The sequence below is a fragment of the Zophobas morio genome, unplaced genomic scaffold (assembly GCF_036711695.1).
Source record: "Zophobas morio isolate AGI-343-1 ecotype UQ-CSIRO unplaced genomic scaffold, CSIRO_AGI_Zmor_V1 ptg000008l, whole genome shotgun sequence".
Lineage (NCBI taxonomy): Eukaryota > Metazoa > Arthropoda > Insecta > Coleoptera > Tenebrionidae > Zophobas > Zophobas morio.
Genome location: NW_026972113.1, coordinates 8,693,098 through 8,716,850, shown reverse-complemented (window position 1 = coordinate 8,716,850; position 23,753 = coordinate 8,693,098). Strand labels below are relative to the sequence as shown.

At 34.7% G+C, this 23,753-nt stretch overlaps 1 protein-coding gene across 8 annotated transcripts in view; it reads left to right on the top strand.

Moving 5' to 3' along the window:
• LOC135125222 (tropomodulin) overlaps nt 1-23,753 on the top strand; it is a 79,531-nt gene that overhangs the window by 40,962 nt on the left and 14,816 nt on the right. For 3 of the 8 annotated variants that reach the window (XM_064050642.1, XM_064050646.1, XM_064050645.1), the window contains exons 2-8: nt 13,503-13,655; nt 13,703-13,870; nt 13,918-14,041; nt 14,463-14,683; nt 14,732-14,983; nt 15,303-15,450; nt 15,835-15,931. In XM_064050642.1, the coding sequence (XP_063906712.1) occupies nt 13,503-13,655; nt 13,703-13,870; nt 13,918-14,041; nt 14,463-14,683; nt 14,732-14,983; nt 15,303-15,450; nt 15,835-15,914 (1,146 nt within the window). In that variant the 3' untranslated portion in view covers nt 15,915-15,931. Of the gene's footprint in view, nt 1-13,250; nt 13,393-13,502; nt 13,656-13,702; nt 13,871-13,917; nt 14,042-14,462; nt 14,684-14,731; nt 14,984-15,302; nt 15,451-15,556; nt 15,595-15,834; nt 15,932-22,244; nt 22,318-23,753 lie in introns of those variants that run through there. The other 5 variants (XM_064050643.1, XM_064050644.1, XM_064050647.1 and 2 more) reach the window with 4 other exon arrangements.

The following is a 23,753-nucleotide window of genomic DNA, read 5'->3' as shown; positions in this document are numbered from 1 at the left end:
TAAACCAACATTTTTCAAGTGAAATAATCGCCGCCAAGGTTGTAGGCGTCACGCTAGAATTGTATCTTTGTTTTTATATTTTTTGTAAGTGGTTGTGTTTCCCCTGGTTTTTAATCATTTTTTGGATTTTTTTGGATAGTTTTGGATTTTTTTGGATTTACTTAGAATTTTTGGAATTTCATATCCTTTATTTTTTCAATGTTTCTTCGATTTTATCAATTTTCGTTTATATACTTTTCTGATTTTTCAATTTCTCGATTTTCCAATTTTTAATTTTTCCATTTTGCAAGTTTTGGATTTCCAATGATCCGATTTTTTCATTTTTGGATTTTTTTTGTTTTTTTACGTTTACTTGGATTTTTCTGGAATTTTTGGATTTTTTGGATTTACTTGGAATTTTTGGAAAATTTGGACTTTCCTGGGTTTTTTGAAATTTTTGGAATTTTTTGATTTTCATATCCTTTATTTTTGCAATGCTTCTTCGATTTTATAATTTTTCATTTATTTACTTTTTGATTTTTCAATTCCTCGATTTTCCAATTTTTAATTTTTCCATTTTGCAATTTTTGGATTTCCAATTATCCGATTTTCGGATTTCTCTAATTTTCAATACATATTTCGATTTTAAAATATGCACTTCGATTTTTCAATTTTTTGTTTCTTCAGTTTTCAAGTTCTTGAGTTCCAATTTTTAGATGTTTAAAATTTTTTCATTTTATACTTTTTCATTTGTTCATTTTTGATTGTTCAGTTTTACAATTTTGCAAATTTTCCATTTTTTTATTATTAAAATTGAAAAATCGAAAAATTAACAGTCTAAAAATCAAAAATCGAAAGACTGAAAAAATTGCAAATTGGAGAACTCAAGAAACGAAAAATTGAAACAATGAAAAACAAAAAATTGCCAAACTTTAAAATAAAAAAAAAATAATCAAAAAATTGTAAAGTCAAAAAACTGTAATATTGAAAGATGGAAAATTGAAAAATTAAATACTGAGAAATTGAAAAATTAAATGAAACTAGAAAAATTGCAAATCAAAAATTGAAAAATCGAGAAACTCAAATATCTAAAATTGGAAAACCGAAAATTTAAAAAATTGGAAAATCGAAAAAGTGAAAACCAAAAACTTGCACATCGAAAAATTGGAAAATACAAAACTGAAAAATTTCACTTTGAAAAAAAAGGCAAATTGTAAAATTATAGAACACTGAATAACCGAAAAATTGAAAAAAATAAAATTCCAAAAGTGACAATCCCATAGAAATACTAAATTTTCTCACATTTTTTCTTTCGCTTTTCTCAATTATCTCCCTCCCACTTCTTGTTATTCCTTTCTACCACACATTCTATTTTTCTCATTGCTTCAACTTTTGTGGTTGCCTCTGTTTGCCCTTTTCGCTTTCTCTCTTTTCCGTCCTCTTTCCTTTCTACCCTTTTCTTTTTCGTTATCTTTTCTTCGCATCTGTCTTTCTTTTGTGTTGTTTTTCTCGTGTATTTCCTCCTTCCCCTCTTTTTCTCATTTGTCTTTCCCCACTTCTGTTTGTCTTCCTCTTGATATTTCTCTCCATCTTTCTCATTGCCTGTGTTTCTTCTTTTTTCTGATTCGCACTCTCTTTTTCTTCTGTCGTTCGCACCCTCTGCTTGTTTCTTCAAATGACTTTCTCCCCCTTTGCTCTTCCCCCAGTCTTTTCACTCCAGTTTTCTTTCACCATTTTTCTTTCTCCCTTTCCTTAAATCTTTCTCCGCTTGCGCCTTTTTGGACTCCATCGTTTTCCACCCATGTCTATCTTTCTCCTCCTTTATCTTTATCACATTTTCTCTTCTCCCTACTTGTCCTTTTCCTCCTGTGTCTTTCTTCTTCCTCTGGTTTTCATTCCGCTTCCTCCCTTCGAGCCCCCTATCTTTTACCCTTTTTCAGTTTCAGCCCTTATCTTCTCATTTTTCCTTTCCTTTCTTTCTTCTCTTCTGATTTCATTATCCCACTTTTCTTGTCATTTTCTCTTGCCCCTCTCGTTATCTTTTAGTTTCTCTAGATTTTGCAGAATTTTTAATTTCTGGCTCCTCTTACTTTACTCCCTTTCATTTTTCTCTTTCTAGCTCTTGCCCCTTTCATTCTTGGCTCTCTCTCTTGCCCCTGCTCTTCTTCCTCCTCCTCCTTTTGTTTCTCTTCCTCTTGCTTCCATCTCCGTTCCCCCGTTCTCAGAATACTTCTATTTTTTGCTATTTCTATCTTCGTGTGTTTTCTTCATCTCTGTCTTTTAGCTATGTCTGCCTTTCTCCTCTTTTGTGTTCTTCCTTGTCTTCTTCTCTCCCCTGTCTTTCCTTACCTTTGTTTTTCTCTCTCTTTCTCCTTCCCCGTCTTTCTTCTCTTTTGTGATTTGTACTGTCCTTCCTCTACGTCTTTCTCCCCCTCTGCTTGTTTCTCCAAATGACTTTCTCCCCCCTTTGCTCTTTCCTCATATGTCTTTTCACTCCAGTTTCTTTCACCTTTCTTCTTTTTCCCTTTTCTTGGATCTTTCTCTATCTGCGTCTTTTTCCTCTCCATCTTTCTCCTAATTTATCTTTCTTCCATTTCCTCTATTTCATATTATCCCTTTCTCTTTTCCCTTGCTCTTTCTTTCTTTCTTCTCTTCTGCTCTCATCATTCCACCTTACTTGTCACTTTCTCTTGCCCTTCACATTTTGTAAAATTTTTAATTCCCTCTTATTTTAGCTCTTTTCATTCTTCTCTCTCTCACGTTCTTGCCCTTTTCAATCTTGCCCCTCCCATTCTTGTCTCTCTTTCTCCGCTCTTGTTCCTATGTCCGTTCTCCCTTCCTTTCCCCGTGCCCCTCTTTTTCCCTCTGCTTCTTCCTGTTTTATTTCCAGATTATTTCTATTTTTTGCTGTTTCTACCTCTGTGTCTTTTTTTCTTCTTTGTGTTTTCTCTATGCCCGTCTTCCTCCTCTTTTGTGTTCTTCCTTGTGTCTTCTTCTCACCTATTTTTCCCCTTCTGTTCTCTGTTGTCCCCCTCTCGGTTTTCCTTGGTATTTCTCCTTGTCTGTCTTTTCTCTCTTTTGTGTTTCGTTCTGTGCCTTTCCTCCTCTGTTTTCTACCCTTCTACTTGTCTTTTCATGTGGCTTCCTCAGTGTTGCTCTTCTCCTCATCCCTCTTTCTCTCCAGTCTCGTTTCTCCTCTTTTATTTTTTTTCCTTCTTCTTTCCCCAACCACTTTTACCTCTTTTCTAGTTTTTCTCTCTCTTCTCGTTTTCAATCCTCTTCCCATTTTCAAGCCCACTCTCTTTCCCCTATTTCACTGTCAACCCTTAAGTTCTCATCTCCCTTTGGCTTTCTCCTCTTATCTGTCGTATCTGTCTATTTCGCACTCTGTTCCTACTTAATCTTTGGTCCCCTTCTTCCTTTATTTCTTCTCCTCTGCTCCCATTATCCTACCTATTTTGTCCTTTTTTGTCCCTCTCTCTTACTTCCCTTTTCGGGCTTTTAAAAGGTATCCACTTTTAGTTTCTCTAGATTTTGCAGAATTTTTTATTTATGTGTTTTAAGACTTTTCTTTTTCACTCTCTTTCGCTTCCGTTCTCTTTCGCTTTCTTTGTTTCTTTTCCGCTCCTTTTTACTCTGTCTTTTTTCCATTCTCTTTAACAATCCCTCTCTTTATTTCTGGCAAACTCCCTTTCCCGTTTTCTCCCGTTCTTTTCTCTCAATTTTTTTATTTGCCCCTCTCTCCGTCACTCTATCTCTCATTTCTCCCTTAATTTTTTTTTTTTTAATTATAATGTTTCTTTGTTCTTTATTTTTGGTGTTTTGATGTCTTTTTTACTTCTCGAACGTAAGCTATAATTGCAATTGGGTCCATCCGGTGACTAGTTGCTCTCATGCTTTCTTGACGTTTCATAACTCCTAGAGTATGAAAAATTAGGCCTCCCGTTTTCGTGTGTCACTCGGACTGATTGTTGTAAAATTTTTTATACATCGTAGTAATATCGTGTAGATCGTAAAACGCTAACCAAAACTTCTGTGATCATCCCCACCAACAATTTAATGACGTCACTTCAAAATTGTGCATGGTAAATGCTATTTAAATTTTATAAAATAACATACTCCTGTACTTGTGGTTTATGTATCTGCTTTGATAGTCTACTCACGTGCTCATAACGCGAGGGTCACAGGTTCGATCCCCTCATGGGCACTTTTTTTTTACACTGAGTGGTATTATCTGTTTTTTTAATATATAGAGACTATCAGGAAACTTCATATATAGACTAAATATGTACTATATATTTAATTCAACATAATATGTCACTGAAGGAAATATGTTTGTATACAGCCTGTTAGAGCTGCTTAGAATTATTGAAAAACATTGTAGATATCAAAAAAATTTGAATAAATCGATGGAAAAAGTGTTCTTTTATCGAAAACAAAAATATTAAAAAAATTGTGACAAAAAAAAAAGAAAAATACCTAGATTTTCCCCAAAATTCTCTCTCCACCTCGTCTGTTACCAATCACTCTCTCCCACACTGCACTTCCTCGGCTCCGAACCCATTTCTTAAACATAAACCAAAAAAATGCGGCCTGGGGTGCCGCATGGCCCACCGCCAACAAAAATAAAAATATTTCTATAACCATTATCAAAGTTAGTTGTTACATCCGCGATTTATGAATAAATCCAACATAAATAAGTATCGGGAGTTGGCAGGCCGAGGTGAGTGACCTCAAAAGCCATTAGCTTTTGGCAGAAAATGGTGAGCAAGGGTTGAACCCGACTCGCCTTTTTTCTTTCGTTTTTCACCAAGTCGCCGTAAATAAGGAACTAATCCGGCGGCGTTGAATGAAAGAAAAATAGTTTCCTGGAGAGTTTGGCCGAATTTTTATGCGAAACAACCTGTTGGACGATTTGGAAGAATTCGCCGCCAAACCCACGTAAATAACACGGTTTACATTGGGCTAAAATTAGACCGTTTCGCGCAAACCGCTATGGAACGACCGAGGAATGCTGGGGAGGGTTTTCGCACAGAGAAGGACCCGGTGGGACCCAAATCCCGCATCATAGATGGCCGCGCAGGGAGCGCGTTAAGTCCGCCGCTTTTCGCGGCATACCGCAACGACTTAACGAATCAGAGTTTCCACTAGGCGAAAATGTGTGTGATATTAGTCGCTGTCTCGTCGTGACCTTGAGGCCGAAAATTTTATCCGAGTTATTTAAACCGTGCATTCGAAAACTATGTTCCTCGGTATTTATACGCGAAATATGTCAACAGATGGTTTTCAATACACAAAAATAAATAATAAAGATCGCCAATTTACCAAGGTCAGATTCAGCTCACGCTGGATACAATATATACACCTACGAGCAACTGCAAACTTTTCGCATTCTAGCGCTCAAATTTTCACCTGATAGTCGTAACCTCACAATTCGTGACGTCACCACATCGGTGCATCCGTTCGATGAATAGCATTCACCTCCGCTGCAAGCGAAGGTAGCGCCGTGAATGAAGCTGTAGGTCACGGGCGCCGCCATTTTGTGTCAGGAAGGCCAGTGGCCGCACACTGGCTACTATAAATAATTTGTTTCGAGCGAATCTCCAAGTATAGCGCGTTGGAGGAGTGCCAGGGCGGCCTGTTCCGGCCCCCGGACCCCACAGGCTTTTCCACGGCGTTGTAGTACCAGACGTGTGACCTTGAACACGCACAAGTCGTAAATCTCCACGGATGTTTGGGCCTGGATGTTTCCGTGGTGGAAATGGTGGAGGCGCTGGGATAATCGACGACTTGCACTGACAGCTGAAGATCTTCACAATGTATCTGTGTCTGCGTTGAAAGAGAAGAAAAAACGAGGAGGCTGCCGAAAGAAAAAGAAATCTCACGCGCATGCGCCGAAGATTGTCACGACACTTTTCGACTCCTGATTGGTTAAAAAATATTTGTGTCAAATTTCACAACTATTATGTTCTAGTAGAACAAAATGGCACCCATTGTTGGCAGGTTCTCAAGTTGAAGAGGTGAACTGGAAAGACATGAGACAACTAAGAACAAAATCGTTTCCCGGTGGTCTTTGTTTTGAAAAGACACCACTTACTAATCGTCTGTAGGAGGGTCTGCCAAGAAATTTTTATTACGAATAGCTTTGGGGAGAAAGCGACTAAAGCTTGACGCAAAAATCCTTGAGCTGATACTCATTTTTGAATAGAGTACCCGTATTAATTCAATTCAATTTAATTTAAATAAAATAATTATAACTTACTCAGTGTTATTAAATTTTTCTATGGCATTTTTTTTAAGTCTATTATTCATGGCCAACTCAATCTAGTTCCGTCGAAAATGATTCTGCTAACCTCAAAAATTTGTACAGCAATTATCTTCTATTTTTCCTTTTTTTGTGTGTCAAATATCATAGAATCCCTTGAAAATCGTGCTGACAATTGTCATTTATAAACTCCATTGTCAAGTTGCCCTTGATAGTAACTTTGATGTTCAACTTCTGGCGTATTTAAAGCGGTTGTAGAGGAAAAGTGGAGGGTTTAAGTTGATTACTATAAAATTTACTATTTTGGAAATGTTTTAAGTTTGTTGTTGTCGAAATAAGTCTACACATGTTACGAAATAAAGGCAAAATGTAGCCCCGCCCACCCACCCTATCTCAATTGTGATGATTTTTTTTATTCGTTGTGAGCCAAGGGGGCGGAGCTTAACTGCAAAATCCTTAGTTCTTTACGAGAAATTAAAAACATGTTTTTGAGTGTCAAGTTGTTCAAAGAATAGATGTACAGTTGGTCTAAAAAAAAACGGGACAAATGACAGTGACATGAACGTCATATTTCCATTGCTTTTCATTGATCTATGAGAACTTGATTTGCTCATCTTTACCCGTTTTTTGTGATACCAGCTGTATATTAAGAAAAAATAAAGCCAAAGGGCCGAGCTTAATTGCTAGAGCAGCTTTCAACACAAAAAGGTACAGGGGCGGGGCTTAAGATGCGCGACTTGTAGTCGGGCTAGCAGTGGCGCAACATCGATGTATTGAGAAGGGAGTTTCGGCTGAGTTACATTTCTTTCAAAAACAATTAAAAATAGAGCAATTTCCACAAAAGAATACAGACAACCATTTAATAAAAATAAATTTATTTGTTTGGTAAAAAAATAGACTTACGTAACAATAAATTATGATAATCTATCACACAAAATTTGGTATTTTTAATTATTAAACGAGTTTATAATGTGAGGGATTATAGCATGAGTAAAAAATTTCACGAATCCCTCATTATAAACCAGTATCATATACTATTTTATAGTCGACTAGTCTTAAAGCAACAGTTAAATCTTTAGATAAAAGCGGGCTTAAAACTCTGAGAATAAGCAACCTATGACTATAATTATATGGTTTTTAATTTTCTGGCACAATTTATCGATACCGTAAAGTCGGATTATAATAAGGCGTAACCTTTTCTGTCTTTAACATTGAAGTATCGACTGTACCGTAATTTAACAGTAATTATTGCTCACTAAAAATTACCTTTTTACTTCTTTTACTTACTTTTTTATTCAACTCATACATCAAATACAGCACTAATAATTGTTTAAATTCTTTTTCTATAATGTCAACGCTAATAAAATAGAAAAGTGATATTTTTATTAACCGCAATAATATTTTAATATTTCAAAATCGAAATATTCATCGCCGCTGCCACTGCTTGCACGATATTTGTAAGGCCAAACCAAAACAATGTTCTGCGCACTCCCACCACCTGTACCCTTTTGTGTTGAAAGCTGCTCTAAATCCATATTTATTTACAAAAATGTACCATTTTGAACGCGTTTTAGCTTTCTAAAAATAAAAAATCATCACAATTGAGATGGGGTGGGTGGGCGGGGTTAAATTTTGATTTTTGTTTGTCAGGGAATTTTTTGAATTTTTAAATTAATGTACCATCGGTGGAAATAAAAAACTGGGACACTGAAAATTTTTGCATTGTAAACATCTCTTTAAAATGTAATTCAAAATGAAATTTAAAAAATGTCACCTTGATTAATGTCAAGTGCCAATTCAAAAATGCCAAGTTTGAATGAAGTTCAAAAGCAAACTATTGCGCAACGTTTAAGGGATGGGGTCTCAATTAGAACAATAGCAACTGAGCTGCATATCAGCAAGAATACTGTCCTACTGGCGAAAAAAAAAATTAATGAATATGGTAGAATTATCAGACGAGCGGGGTCGGGTCGTCCAAAAAAAACGACTGCAGACGAAAACATTCAATTGGCAAATTTCATTCGAGAATATCCTTTCGAAACAGTGGTTAACGCAAGGCAGCAAACGAATTTCCCTGCGTCACTGAAAACAGCCCGGAAGAGAGTCCACGAAACTGAATTAAGAAATCGGGCTGCTGCCAATAAAATATTTTTAACTGAGCAAAACAAGGCAATTAGGGTATTATTTGCTCAGGAATTTGTCAATGAACCTGCAGATATGTGGAATAATGTGATATTTTCCGACGAAAAAACTTTCAAATCATATAGTAATGGACGTCGTCGTGTCTATAGACCCCCAGGAACGAGATATGATGAACGCTATTGCAATAAATATAAACAATCCGGTCGCTTTTCCGTTAATGTTTGGGGGTGGGTTAGCAGCAGAGGACGTGGAATTTGCGCAATAGTAGAAGAAAGATTAAACGCTAATGTATACAGAAGGCTTCTAGAAGAACTTATGCTCCCCTCAGTAATACCAGTTTTTGGAGAACGAAACTTTATATTTCAACAAGTTTGTGCTATTATTCTTTTCATTTTTTTTTAAATAATTATAAAACCCATTGCAGGATAACTGTCCAGTTCATAATGCCCGACTGGTAAGTCGGTATTTGCAAGCCCAGGGAGTCAATGTTTTGCCTTGGCCCTCTAGGAGCCCAGATTTAAACGTAATTGAAAATGTTTGGGGAGAAATGCAAAAATATATTTATCAAAATGATTTTCGACCTAGAAATCCACTAGAATTACAAGAAAAAATTGTCGAGGCATGGGAAACTGTAACACCAGGATATATGAGGCAGTTAGTTGCTTCCATGCCTCGTCGACTACAGAATGTGATCGATGCAAATGGTGCAATGACAAAATACTGATCAGTTGAATTGGCATCTTCAGTATAATGTTTTAGTTATAATTCCAGTTTTTTATTTTCTCTTGAATAAAGTTACGTCCCTAATTTTACGCTCTCGTTTATGCCTTTATCTTTCCGACTAATTTCTTGAAAACAATAAATAAAATATGCGAAAATGTTTCACAAACCTAATAAATAATACTTTTGGCAGGAAAAGCCCAACTTACACGTTTTAAATTTCGAATTTTCAAAATTATCTAGTTACCTATTGTGTCCCAGTTTTTTTTGTCCAGCGATGGTAAGTCTGGCTATTATCAGTGGCGCAGCATTTTTGAAGAAAAAAAAAAAAGTCAAATTTGACAAATTTTGTTATTCGAACGCCCATGATTTGAAGATATATTTACAATAGAGAAAATTATCGTGCACTTTTGGGGGGCCGCAACTGTACATAGCATTCTTTGAACAACACGATACTGAAAAACATGTTTTTAATTTGTTAAAGCAATAAGTACTTTGCAGTTAAGCTCCGCCCCCTTGGTTCACGGCGAATAAAAAAAATCATCACAATTGAGACAGGGCGGGTGGGCGGGCTTACATTTTGCCTTTTTGTTTTAATATGTTGTGTAGACTTTTTTTCATAACATGAAACTGAAAACATGTTTAAAATGGAAAATTTGTATAAGGAAATATCGATTTTGCCCCATAATTGCACAATTCATATTTCCTTGCAAAAATGCACTATTTTAACTACGTTTTAAGTTTCTTGTTGTGAAAAGATTGTTGTGTATTAAGAAAAAAAAAAGGAAAATATAAGCCCCGCCCACCCACCCTATCTTAATTGTGATGATTTTTTTTATTCGTTGTGAGCCAAGGGGGCGGAGCTTAACTGCAAAATCCTTAGTTCTCTACGAGAAATTAAAAACATGTTTTTGAGTGTCGTGTTGTTCAAAGAATAGATGTACAGCTGGTCTAAAAAAAAACGGGAAAAATGACAGTGACATGAACGTCATATTTCCATTGCTTTTCATTGATTTATGAGAACTTGATTTGCTAATCTTTTCCCGTTTTTTGTGAAACCAGCTGTATATTAAGAAAAAAATAAAGCCAAAAATTAAGCCCCACCCATACCTGCCCTGGTCTAAATAGCAATGAAGTTTTCATTCGTTGGCAGACCTAGGGGCGGAGCTTAATTGCCAAATCCATATTTCCTTACAAAAATGTATCATTTTGAACGTGTTTTAGCTTTCTAAAAATAAAAAATCATCACAATTGAGATGGGGTGGGTGGGCGGGGTTAATATTTTTATTTTTGTTTGTCATGGAATTTTTTGAATTTTTAAATGAATGTAAGTCTGGCTATTATCAGTGGCGCAGCATTTTTGAATAAACAAAATATCAAATTTGACAAATTTTGCTAATCGAACGCCCATGATTCGAAGATATATATACAATAGAGAAAATTATCGTGCATTTTTGGGGGGCCGCAACTGTACATAGTATTCTTTGAATAACACGATACTGAAAAACATGTTTTTAATTTGTTAAAGCAATAAGTACTTTGCAGTTAAGCTCCGCCCCCTTGGTTCACGGCGAATAAAAAAAATCATTACAATTGAGACAGGGCGGGTGGGCGGGCTTACATTTTGTCTTTTTGTTTTAATATGTTGTGTAGACTTTTTTTCATAACATGAAACTGAAAACATGTTTAAAATGGAAAAATTGTATAAGGAAATATCGATTTTGTCCCATAATTGCACAATTCATATTTCCTTGCAAAAATGCACAATTTTAACTACGTTTTAAGTTTCTTGTTGTGAAAAGATTGTTGTGTATTAAGAAAAAAAAAAAGGAAAATATAAGCCCCGCCCACCCACTCTATCTTAATTGTGATGATTTTTTTATTCGTTGTGAGCCAAGGGGGCGGAGCCTAACTGCAAAATCCTTAGTTCTCTACGAGAAATTAAAAACATGTTTCCTTCTACTTGTCTTTCCATGTGGCTTTCTCAGTGTTGCTGTTCTCCTCATCCCTCTTTCTCTCCAGTCTCCTTTCTCCTCTTTTATTTCTTTTCCTTCGTCTTTCCCCAACCACTTTTAACTCTTTTCTAGTTTTCCCCATCTCTTTTTTTCTCTCTCTTCTTGTTTTCGACCTCTTCCTATTTTCAAGCCCCCTCTCTTTCCCCTATTTCACTGTCAACCCTTATGTTCTCATCTCCCTTTGGCTTATCTGTCGTATCTGTCTATTTCGCACTCTGTTCCTACTTAATCTTTGCTCCCCTTCTTCCTTTATTTCTTCTCCTCTGCTCCCATTATCCTACCTATTTTGCCCTTTTTTGTCCCTCTCTCTTGCTTCCCTTTTCGGGCTTTTAAAAGGTATCCACTTTTAGTTTCTCTAGATTTTGCAGAATTTTTTATCTATGTGTTTCAACACTTTTCTTTTTCACTCTCTTTCGCCTCCGTTCTCTTTCGCTTTCTTTGTTTCTTTTCTGGTCCTTTTTACTCTGTCTTTTTTCCATTTTCTTTAACAATCCCTCTTTTTATTCCTGGCTAACCCCCCGTTTTCTCCCGTTCTTTTCTCTCAATTTTATTATCTGCCCCTCTCTCCGTGACTCTATCTCTCATTTCTCCCTTTATTTTTTTTTTCCAATTATAGTGTTTGTTCTTTATTTTTGGTGTTTTGATGTCTTTTTTACTTCTCGAGCGTAAGCTATAATTATTACTGAAAAACATGTTTTTAATTTCTTGTAAGGAAATGAGTATTTTGCAGTTAAGCTCCGCCCCCTTGATTCACGGCGAATAAAGAAAATCATCACAATTGAGACAGGGCGGGTGGGCGGGCTTATATTTTGTCTTTCTGTTTTAATATACGTAGTATTCTTCGAATAGCATGATACTTAAAAACATGTTTTTTATTTCTTGTAAATAAATAAGTATTTTGCAGTTAAGCTCCGCCCTCTTGGCTCACGACGAATAAAAAAAATCATCACAATTGAGACAGGGCGGGTGGGCGGGCTTACATTTTGCCTTTTGTTTTAATATGTTGTGTAGATTTCTTTGCATAACATGAAACTTAAAACATGTTTAAAATGGAAAAATTGTATAAAGAAATATCGATTTTGCCCCATAATTGCAAAATTCATATTTCCTTGCAAAAATGTACTATTTGAACCACGTTTTTAAGTTTCTTGTTGTGAAAAGATTATGTGTATTAAGAAAATAAAGCAAAATATAAGCCCCGCCCACCCGCCCTATCTCAATTGTGATGATTTTTTTATTCGTCGTGAGCCAAGAGGGCGGAGCTTAATTGCAAAATCCATGTTTTTGAGTAACCTGTTGTTCAAATACGTCCTGTAACTTCAATTTTCCATGTCGGGATTAAGTCAATAAAGAAAAACATGAACACAAAAAAACAGCATAGAAAACAAAAGAATTATCACTAAAAAGTTCTCTTTTGGAATTCAAAATTTTCTGTAATCAAACCAGTCTACAGTATTCTGTCTAAGTGTTTAGGGATTATGGAAACCCGCAGTGAGGAGGCGGAACAGTCTAATACCTCTCGCTGCAATAGGAACTTTCGACAGTTACTTCATACATTTTTCTTTAGCAAATAGTTTAATAGTGAATATTCTAATAAGTTGATTATAAGGCATAAATAATATTAACTTCAAATTTAATTTAGAATATCTAATAAGATCGTCAACTTCTTTTTAATTAATTTAATCCACTTGTACAAATTTTGAATTATTCTCAGTCTCAACACTAACCATCTTGCTTAAAACTGTCATTATGTATTTATTACTAAAGTCATTTCCACCATAAACATTCTAAAATTCAAATTAATAGAAGATTAAGCGACACTTACTTCTCTATGTACAAACTTGGAATTGCGATTTTTTGGTTGAAGTTGGCCATGTATTATTTTAATAGTGGCCCCATCTAGCGTTGTGGGCGCCCATCTTAATTATTTGTCGTATTGATTTGAATGGAAATTAGGTTATTGACCTTGGCAACGATGTTTATTAGAGCATTGCGCTACACTATAAAAACGGAATACTCACTAAAACGATTAAACAATTTGTTTTATCAAACAAATTTTCTCCCATTATATCAAACGCGCGTTATACCAATTGGGACTTCGCGACAATGCAACTCACGTCAAACGAAACCCAAACATTACCTCTCTCTTTCCAACTAACGCATCGATTGGGATTTATCAGATAGTAATCTGTCAATCAATACAACTAACCAAAATTCGGGTCAAAGAGAGTTCTGGGCGTGGAAAAGTAACAACTCTTTTATATCCCTCAGGTAATTCCCATTACAAACCTTAGTAACCTCAAACGAAGTATTAACCTTCCAGTTTGACACCACCCACGTTACGCCCATTTCACCCATGACTTAAATCACTCATTTTCCAGACGTCCTCAACGACGAAAACCACTACAATGACAACACCAGCCAAACTCTACGGCAGAGATCTCAGTGAATACGACGAAATAGATGTAGACGAACTGTTAAATAAATTATCAGCTGAAGAAATCAACATCTTAGCCAAAGAAGTAGACCCTGATGTAAGTAATTGATACTTGTTTCGTGCGACTATTAACGCATATTTTAGGACACATTCTTGCCCCCGTCACAAAGGTGTAGTTACGACTGCGAGAAAGAACCCACGGGCCCCCTAAATCGGAAGCAGTTGATTGACCACATAAACAAACAAGCAATTGAGACCCCTGACAAGCCGGAACTTAAACCCTATGTGGCTGGCACCGTTAGAGGAAAAAAAGTATGTAATGGGGGGTTGTGGATTGGGGTTGAATTTGTGTGTTGTAGTGGATACCACCGCCACCCCCACTCAAAGAACAACAAGCGGATGAACAGATTGCTGTGGATCTGGGGGATGAGTATGAGCAGGCGTTGTCCTTGGCAACACAGGAGGAGATAATCGATTTAGCTGGTTAGTAATTTACATTTTTATCAATTCGTTTTTAACTGATTAATAAGTGCACTTTTAAATAAGAATGACGTATGATTTGAAGTATGAGAGGTAGGCAACCAGTCGTGCACGCGTGTATTGTTGGTTGCATAAATGATCATGGAATCTGGGTCTCGCGCTAGATTTTCATCGTTCTAGACCAATTTGGGGTCAAACACGTTCTTGTCTAGTGAGAGTCTGCACTTTTTGCATTTTTATTAAGTTACAATGATTTCTCCCGCCGGGTTGATTTTTTTAATGTTCCAATTTTAAAATAACGCTAGAAAGTTAAAACATGTTTGTTTATATAGTCTAGTCGCAACCAAGACGACTTTCAAGGTCATTACGTACTGGACTGTACTTGACAACTTAACCTCACTTTTACCGGTTTTTCTCTCTGCAGCCATCTTGGGCTTCCACTCCATGATGAACCAGGACCAATACCACGCCTCTCTCTTAAACAAGAACCAACCCGTCGGCCTGGGCTGGGACGGCATCACGAAAGCGTCAAAACAAAAAATATACCCTATGGAACCACCAAACTCGACGGATCCGGACGAATCGATAAAGAAAGTCCAGGATGACGATCCCAAATACATCGATCTCAATTGGAATAACATTAAAGTAAATTAAACTTTGCGTTCTGTTAAGTTTTAATTGATTGAATTGTAGAACATATCAGATGAGAAATTCGACAGTCTGTTTGAAGCTTTAGCCAACAACACCCATCTGGAGACGTTGTCGTTAGCGAATGTGGGCTTGACGGACCGAGGGGTCGAGAATTTGGCGCAGGCTTTAGAAAAAAATAATACTATAAGGGTTGTAAATGTAGAAACTAACTTGATCTCGCCTACTGGAATCGTACGGTTAATTAAGTCGCTGCTGAAGACGAAGTCGGTGGAAGAGTTCAGAGCGTCGAATCAGGTGGGTGGGAGTTTTTTTCAAGAAATAAATTGTTTCCGTTAAATCTCGCCAGTGCTCGGATTTAAATTAGTAGGCGTGAATTTCTCAGAAATCTGGTTTTCTGTAGGAAGCGGCTAAATTATTGAGAGCTTTTACGGAACTCGAAATTTTTCCACTATGTAATTTGGTTTAGATAACGTTGTTAAAACGTGTCTGAGAAGAATTTTCAAGCTAAAAATCAAACAATGAGTCATTAGTTGTCGTTACGGAATTAACGAAATAGCAGAGGTGTTAAACGGGAGCCTTGACAACGCGTATGACTTTTTATTATTTTTTTCAGAGATCACAAGTTTTGGGTAACAAGATAGAAATGGAAATAACACAATTAATAGAGAAGAACACGAGGCTGTTGAGGTTGGGTTTGCATTTAGAATACAACGATGCCCGTCACCGCATCGCCAGTCATTTACAACGTAACATTGACACAAGTAAGTCTCAATCTAGCCCCGACACCGATTTCTTTCTTTTTTTTTTTTTCTTTCGGTGGATCCGACTTGATAAGATTTATATTTTATTTTCGATTTATTTTTATAGGTATTTATTTAGTGCTCTTGTCAGCTCAATATTTCGAGGTAAAAATACTCCCTACGTGTTTATTTTGTCTGTCTCACATGTCATTCCGACCAATCAAATTAAACTACCTCACCTTGTTTACGTTAGTGGTTAACAGAGACTCGACACCCCATTAGAAAAAAATCGTCCAACCATCAATCTTTTCTTTAACGAAGCCGCAACGTCGTCTTGTTTTGTTATATATATTTTAATTTGGTGTTGTTTTATTTGTGTTATTTTCCCTTCGATCGATCTTGTAGATTGCCGCAGTGTGAAAGCGAATTACCAGATCACTCTCGGTAAAGACGGCCACGCACTTAAAATCGTGAATACTGATTAATTGTGTCACCAGATGGCGTGAGTAAGGTTTTACCGGAAAACTAGAAAGATTCCGAAAGTTGTTTTGTTTTATGTATGTGCCTTTGCAACTTGCATCTACCAGCAATTGAGGCCTTGCTGGGACATCTCACACTGTACTTTCCAAAGAAACGCGAATAGGGGGCGGAGCTTGGGCGTCCGTGCGGAAAACGGGTCTTTATCGACGCAGAGCTGTCGTGATTTTGTGTGTGTTATTGTGACCTTTCCGGATAAAATCCACAAAGGTCAGGAGTGGCGCAGCGGTAAAATGATTTTCAATAATTAAAACCGACTTGGGGTTTACACAATGTAAAGTTATTCTCCGCTGGGAGGGGGGCGAATCGGTGTTTCATTAAAAGTTTAGCAGTTTGATTTCGAATGAATTTTATTGCAGAAATATAATATGGTTTGATGGTTTCCGAGTTAAGCGAGATCAAAAGGAAGTGGATATTGAAGTTTAATAATTTGATGCATAAAAGTTTGCGTTTGAAAAGGTTGTTCTTTTTCGGAGTTTGAAACTAATAAAATGTTGGAATAAGTCAGCGTAATGTTAGTAGAGTGGGATTTAATAACCCACACGAAAAACTATTGTTTAAAATCGGTTCGTGTTTGGATTGGCAGATGATTATAAAATTGTGTAAAAGCCCCGAGGTGTATTGGGGTTGCGAAATGTTCGATACAATTTTTATTCGAATGAATTGAAAGGGCATTAGTTGATGGGAATGTCGGTTTATGGTGTTAAAGAGTGGATGCATCAGATAATTGGAAATTGAAATGGCTGTACACGATAAGCATGCTTTGGTGAGGTAACAATTAACAATAAAATTTGTTTTAGTCCCTTCCAAAAAATTGATGACGTCATCGTAGAATAATGCTCAGTACATTTTAATAGTAAAGCTTTTTACTTCTTGAGCGTAAGCTAAGATACGAAAAAATCTGTCTGTCTGTCTGCCGTCAGTCCGAATTTTTATTAAACAGAAACTATTGAAGCGATTTCAAATTTTAATGTAGATTATTTTTTGATGTCACAATTTTTCGTTTTTTCATTTCCTTCATTTTTTTCAATGTTTCTTTCGATTTTATAATTGTTGAAATTTTTAATTTTTTCAATTTTTTCAATTTTGCAATTTTTGGATTTGTCAATGACCCCATTTTCTGATTTCTTTAATTTTCCATATTATTTCGATTCAAAATATTTCGTATTTTCGATTTTGCACTTTTTCGGTTTTTAAGTTTGTCAATTTTTCAGTAGATTTTTCAATTTACGCAATTTTTGGAAAATTAGAAAAATTGAAGAATCGAAAAAATGACAAAATTAGAAATTGCAAAATAGAAAAGTGGAAAATCGAAAAATTGTAAATGGAAGAACCAAAGAAAAGAGAAATTGAAACATTAAAAACTCAAAATCGAAAAAAATAATGAATCGAAAAATTGGAAAAAAAACGAATCCAATCGAAAAATTGGAAATCCTAAAAATTATAAAATCGGGAATTTATAGAATCGTTAAAATTAAAAAATGAAACATCGAGAAAATAAAAAAAAAATCCGATTTTTTTATTTTCATTCTATTTCCTGCCACAATTTTTCGTTTTTTCATTTCCTTTATTTTTCAATTTTTTTTTTCGATTTTATATTTGTTCAATTTTTAATTTTTTGATTTTTCAATTCTTCGATTTTCCAATTTTAAAATTTTTCAAATTTCTCAATGATCCGATTTTCCGATTTCTTTAATTTTCTTTATTTCGACTTTACAATATTTCGTTTTTTCGATTTTGCACTTTTTCAGTTTTTCGTTTCTTCAATTTTTCAAGTTCTTGATTTCCAATTTTTAGATTTTTCAAAGATTTCATTATATTTTTTCAATTTTACAAGTTTGCAATTTTTCCATTATTTTATCGAAAAGTTGAAAAATCGAAAAATTAAAAATTGAAGAACCAAAAAAATTGGAAACATTCTAAAATCGAAAAACAAAAAAGGAGAAATTGCAAAATCGAAAAGTGGAAAATCGAAAAATTGTAAACTGAAGAAGAAAAGAAACGAAAATTTGAAACACTGAAAAACTAAAAAATGAGAAATTAAAAATGGAGAAAAATTAGTGAATCGAAAAACTGGAAAGAAATAAACGAAAAACTGGAAAGAAATAAACGAAAAATTGAAAATTAAATGTGGAAAAATTCAACAATTTTCCCGATTTTTTAATTTTCATTTTCTCGATTTTATATCACAATTTTTCGTTTTTTCATTTCCTTCATTTTTTTCAATTTTTCTTTAGATTTTATAATTGTTAAATTTTTAATCTTTGATTTTTCAATTCCCCGATTTTCCAATTTTAGAATTTTTCAATTTTGCAATTTTTGGATTTGCCAATGACCCCATTTTCCAATTTCTTTAAGTTTCCATATTATTTCGATTCAAAATATTCGTTTTTTCGATTTTGCACTTTTTCGGTTTTTAAGTTTCTCAATTTTTCAGTAGATTTTTCAATTATCGCAATTTTTGGAAAATTGGAGAAATTGAAGAATCGAAAAACTGACAATTATAAATTGCAAAATCGAAAAGTGGAAAATCGAAAAATTGTAAATGGAAGAACAAAAGAAAACAAAAATTGAAACATTAAAAACTAGAAATCGAAAAAAATAATGAATCGAAAAATTGGAAAAAAAAACGAATCGAATCGAAAAATTGGAAATTCTAAAAATTATGAAATCGGGAATTTATAGAATCGTTGAAATTAAAAAACGAAATATCGAGGATAATAAAAAAAAAATCCGATTTTTTTTATTTTCATTCTCTCTATTTCATTCCACAATTTTTCGTTTTTTCAATGTTTTTTTCGATTTTATATTTGTCAAATTTTTATTTTTTGATTTTTCAATTCTTCGATTTTTCAATTTTAAAATGTCTCAATTTTACAATTTTTTGATTTCTCAATGATCCGATTTTTTGATTTCTTTAATTTTCTTTATTTCGACTTCACAATATTTTGTTTTGTAGCTTTTGCACTTTTTCAATTTTTCGTTTCTTCAATTTTTCAAGACCTTGAATTCCAGTTTTTAGATTTTCCAAAGTTTTCATTATATTTTTTTGCAATTTTTCCATTATTTTATTCGAAAAGTTGAAAAATTGAAAAACTAAAAAACGGAGAAACTGAAAAATCGAAAAATGGAAAATCGAAAAATTGTAAACTGAAGAAGAAAAGAAACGAAAATTTGAAACACTGAAAAACTAAAAATCGAGAAATTTAAAACTCGAGAAAAATTAGTGAATTGAAAAACTAGAAAGAAATTAGCTGAAAATTGAAAATGAAATTTCGAAAAATTCAAGTATTTTACCGATTTTTTAATTTTTATTTTCTCGATTTTATATCACAATATTTTGTTTTTTCATTTCCTTTATTTTGTCAATCTGTCTTTCGATTGTAAAATTGTTCAATTTTTTAATTTTTGATTTTTCAATTCCTCGATTTTCCAATTTTAAGATTTCTCGATTTTGCAATTTTAGGATTTCTCAATGATCCGATTTTCCGATTTCTTTAATTTACTATATTTCGATTTCACAATTTTTGCTTTTTTCGATTTTTAAGTTTCTCAATGTTTCAGTTTTTCGTTTCTTCAATTTTTCAAGTTCTTGATTTCCAATTTTTAGATTTTTCAAAATTTTCAGTATATACTTTTTCGTTTTTTAATATTTGATTTTTCAATTTTATAATTTTGCAATTTTTCCATTTTTTTTGAAAATTTGAAAAATCGAAAAACTGAAAAAATGAGAAATTGCAAAATCGAAAAGTGGAAAATCAAAAAATTGTAGATTGTAAAGAAGAGAAGAAACGAAAATTTGAAACACTGAAAAACTAAAAATTGGGAAATTTAAAAATTGGAAAAAACCAATCGAATCGAAAAATTGGAAATTCTAAAAAATTATAAAATTAAATATGAAGAAATTAAAAAAAATACCGATATTTTAATTTTCATTTTCTCGATTTTATATCAAATCTTTCGTTTTTTCAGTGTTTCTTTCGATGTAACAATTGCTCAAATTTTTAATCTTTGATTTTTAATTTTTCAATGTTACTATTTTGCAATTTTTCCATTTTTTTGCATTCGAAAAGTTGAAAAATCGAAAAATTAAAAATTGATAAACCAAAAAAAAATGGAAAAAAATTGAAAAAAAAAACTGTAAAATGAGAAATTGTAAAATCGGAAAGTGCAAAATAGAAAAATTGTAAATCGAAAAACTGAAGAAACGAAAAATTCAAACATTGAAAAACTAAAAATCGAGAAACTTAAAAATCGAAAAAAATCAGTAAATCGGAAAATTGGAAAAAAACCAATCGAATCGAAAAATTGGAAATCCTAAAAATAATAAAGTCGGGAAATTATAGAAATTTAAAAGTCTAAAAATTGTAAGTTTGAAAGATCGAAAAATTGAAGAATTTAATATGGAGAATTTAAAGAAAAAATCTCGATTTTTTAATTTTCATTTTCTCGATTTTATATCAATGTTTCGTTTTTTTCATTTCCTTTCGATTTTATAATCGTTCAAATTTATAATCTTTTCAGTTCCTCGATTTTCCAAATTTAAAATTTTTCAATTTTGCAATTTTTGGATTTCTCAATGATCCGATTTTCCTATTTCTTTAATTTTCTGCATTTCGATTTTTAAGTTTCTCAGTTTATCAGTTTTTCATTTCTTCAATTTTTCAAGTTCTTGATTTCCAATTTTTAGATTTTTCAAAGTTTTATTTATTATATACTTCTTCGTTTTTTAATTTTTGATTTTTCAATTTGACAATTTTGCAATTTTTCCATTACTAATTTTGGCAAATGACATACCTTCCAGGAAACTAGAGGGCGGGTGGGTGGGCCTAGTACTTGTTAAGTTAAGACTAATTTTGGCAAATGATATACCGCCTAAGAAAATAGAGGGCGGGTGGGCGGGGCCACTACTTGCTAAGATAAGACTGAACAATATTAACAGTAGTCACTGAAATAAAGAGGCGGTAGGTGGGCGGGGCTACTCTTTAGAACAAAGGCAAACTCATCTCCGCACACCTTTTTTCACGATGTCATTGGCTTAATTTATTTACTGTAAAATGGGAATTGAATTATATTTTGACAAATTTTTAAAATCTAATCATTGAAAATTGAAAAAACGAAACATTTCAAAAATTACATACAGTTATTATTATTTGTTTAAAATGAAAACTAGAAAAATTCAAAATGAAAATTAAAGAAACGAAAAGTTGAAAAATCGAGAAACTGAAAAATGTAAAAGTGAAAGGGAAAAATGAAAAATCTAAAAGTTGAAAAACCGAAAAATTGCTACTTGGTAAATAAAAAAACCGAAAAATTGAAAAAATGACGACAATACAAAACCAAGATAAAAACATTGCAAATCGAAAAATTGCGAAATCTAAAAATTGAAAAATTCAAAAGTTGGAAAATTGAAAAACTGAAAAATTTAAACATGTGAACTCGAAAAATTGCAAATCGAAAAACTAAAGAAACGAAAAAATGAAAAATTCAAGTCAAAAAAGATTGGGGTGTTGTTTTGACTCTATAGAGGTTTACAGAAAACAAAAGTCAGGGTCCAGGGAAGTTCTGTCGAAATAACCTTCGACCAATTTTTTGATTGATAATATATTGACCCGACTTTTAGTTATATTAATATTCCATAGACCATATAGTCACTGATGTCGTTGATCCACTAATCAGGATCGACGAGAGTGCTCTAAGCCTCAGGGATCCGTTCTAACACAACTGCTATACATAATTTATGTAAATACCATTCGCTTTGATCATCAAGGTAATAACGGTCAATACCGCACAGTTGTCACACAAAATCGTAAACATTATTAATCCCCCACCACAAAACCCAGCAGCTCTGCGCCCTCAACCGAATAAAGACTTTCTCTTGCGCGATCTTCTTCTCGCCAATCCCCCGGTTGACGTTATCATCCACGAAGACACATGCATGCACCTATTTTCCGCTCGAACGCCGAATATCCGAACCTTATAAAACGACCGGGATATTACCACAGCGGGCGGCACAGTGACTGCAACGTTCGATCGTCGACACGGTTATACGAAAACGATAAATCGGTTTTTCGGTAACAACCAATTTGGCGCAGTCGGTGGGATGTAAATGCACTTCTGCAGGCGCCACATCGGTCGTCGATCACCCGGTTATCGTTTCCGTAAGACCGTCAGGTATCGATGGGAATGCGCGAGCCGTAGGCTCCCATTCGCCGAGACCTCACCCACCATCGCCCTTCCACACCACAAATCAGTGATATTTCTCTTTGTTCCGCCAGTTCGAAAAGACTTAACACTGCGACTGCAGTTCAGATTCTTTAATCATCGGAAAACTCCCCTGATCAAGTGAAGGTACCAGTGTCGTGCAGTGCCATAACACACGAATAACACCAGGACGTAAAGGTGGCTTATTAACTCGACCGTCCTCCGAATCCGAAGGGCCCTCTTAGTATACAAGCCGCGTTCGCGGAGAGGCTGGAGTTAATAAGTCACGTGCTGTACTTACTAAAACGATACTCTGACGCATTCACCTGCACATTTACCAGAAGCAGAGTTCACGGGTTACGAAAACATGCGAACGTGATTTTGCCCGGAGTGAAGCTTTCTGTACTTTTGGGGGACGGGGTGCGTTGAGAGAGAGAGAGAGCGAGATAGAGAGAGTGGTATATGCATGCGATCTCCCCTACTGTCCGGCACTTCTTAACCCAAGCATGCCGCTTTATAGAATCGATGCGTTGACGTTTACAGATGACGGAATTATGAGTTAGACGCGGCATTCATTGCGAATTGAAGCGTTTAATTTATATTTAATTAGGGACGCTTTTAGTAGGCGCGCTTTCAACCAGTCCGAGATGAAATTTTTAATAGGTGGATGTTCCTTTAGTCTTTCGGAAGTAGGCGACCAAAGAGGAGGTTTAGCAGTCTGCAAGAGCCGCGGATTGGGCCGTGTACGCGAGATAGTAATTAGTTCGTTAGTTTAGTAGGCCCGGTTTCCTAAGGCTTTTTAATTAACTACTAGCCCCGAAAGATAGAATAGGGGTAGTCGAGTTACAAAGGCAGAGAAGGCTGAGACTGAAGGCATTATGCTCGAGAGGGAAGGTGATACCACCGCAAGCTTTGTTCCTTAGAAATAAAGGAAAAACGGGATAGTTGGTAAACCGTTTTTTTTTTTTTTGGAATATGAACCAGAACAAGGTTAAAAACAAAAACACGAATTTTTGTACATTTCATTTACGAATCAAGGAACCAAGGAAGAAGAAAACGGGTGTTGATTCAATTGATTGCGAGGATCATGGTCCAAAACAAAAGAATATACACTATCTGTAGTTGGGTTCCTTCTGTCCTCCCATCGTCCCATCTGAAGACTTACGATCGGGAAAAGGGACTGTAAGAGACGAACCAATTCTAGAGACGCCTCCCGAATATGATATTGGAACGAGAGGAGTTTCAGGGAAAACAAATATGGTCCCAACGTCCTCCTGGTACTGGAGGAAACTTCCAAAGAGCGAATGAACGATAATACCAGATATTGAGGTTTAAGGACACAAGACATAGATTTCGGAATGGGACGTCCGTTTGGGTAGATTGAACAAAATATGATTTGATCTCTAGTCATATCATCCGTACCAGAAGGTTTCTCTTATCAGACTCTGTGATGGTAACGGAAAGAACACAACTATGATTGAGAGTGCGTTTTTCTCTATCAAGAATCTGGGGAGATCAAAGTGTAATGAAAGAGAAATTAGGACGTCAAAACCCGGATAAGGTCCTTGTAGTCAGAGGGAATC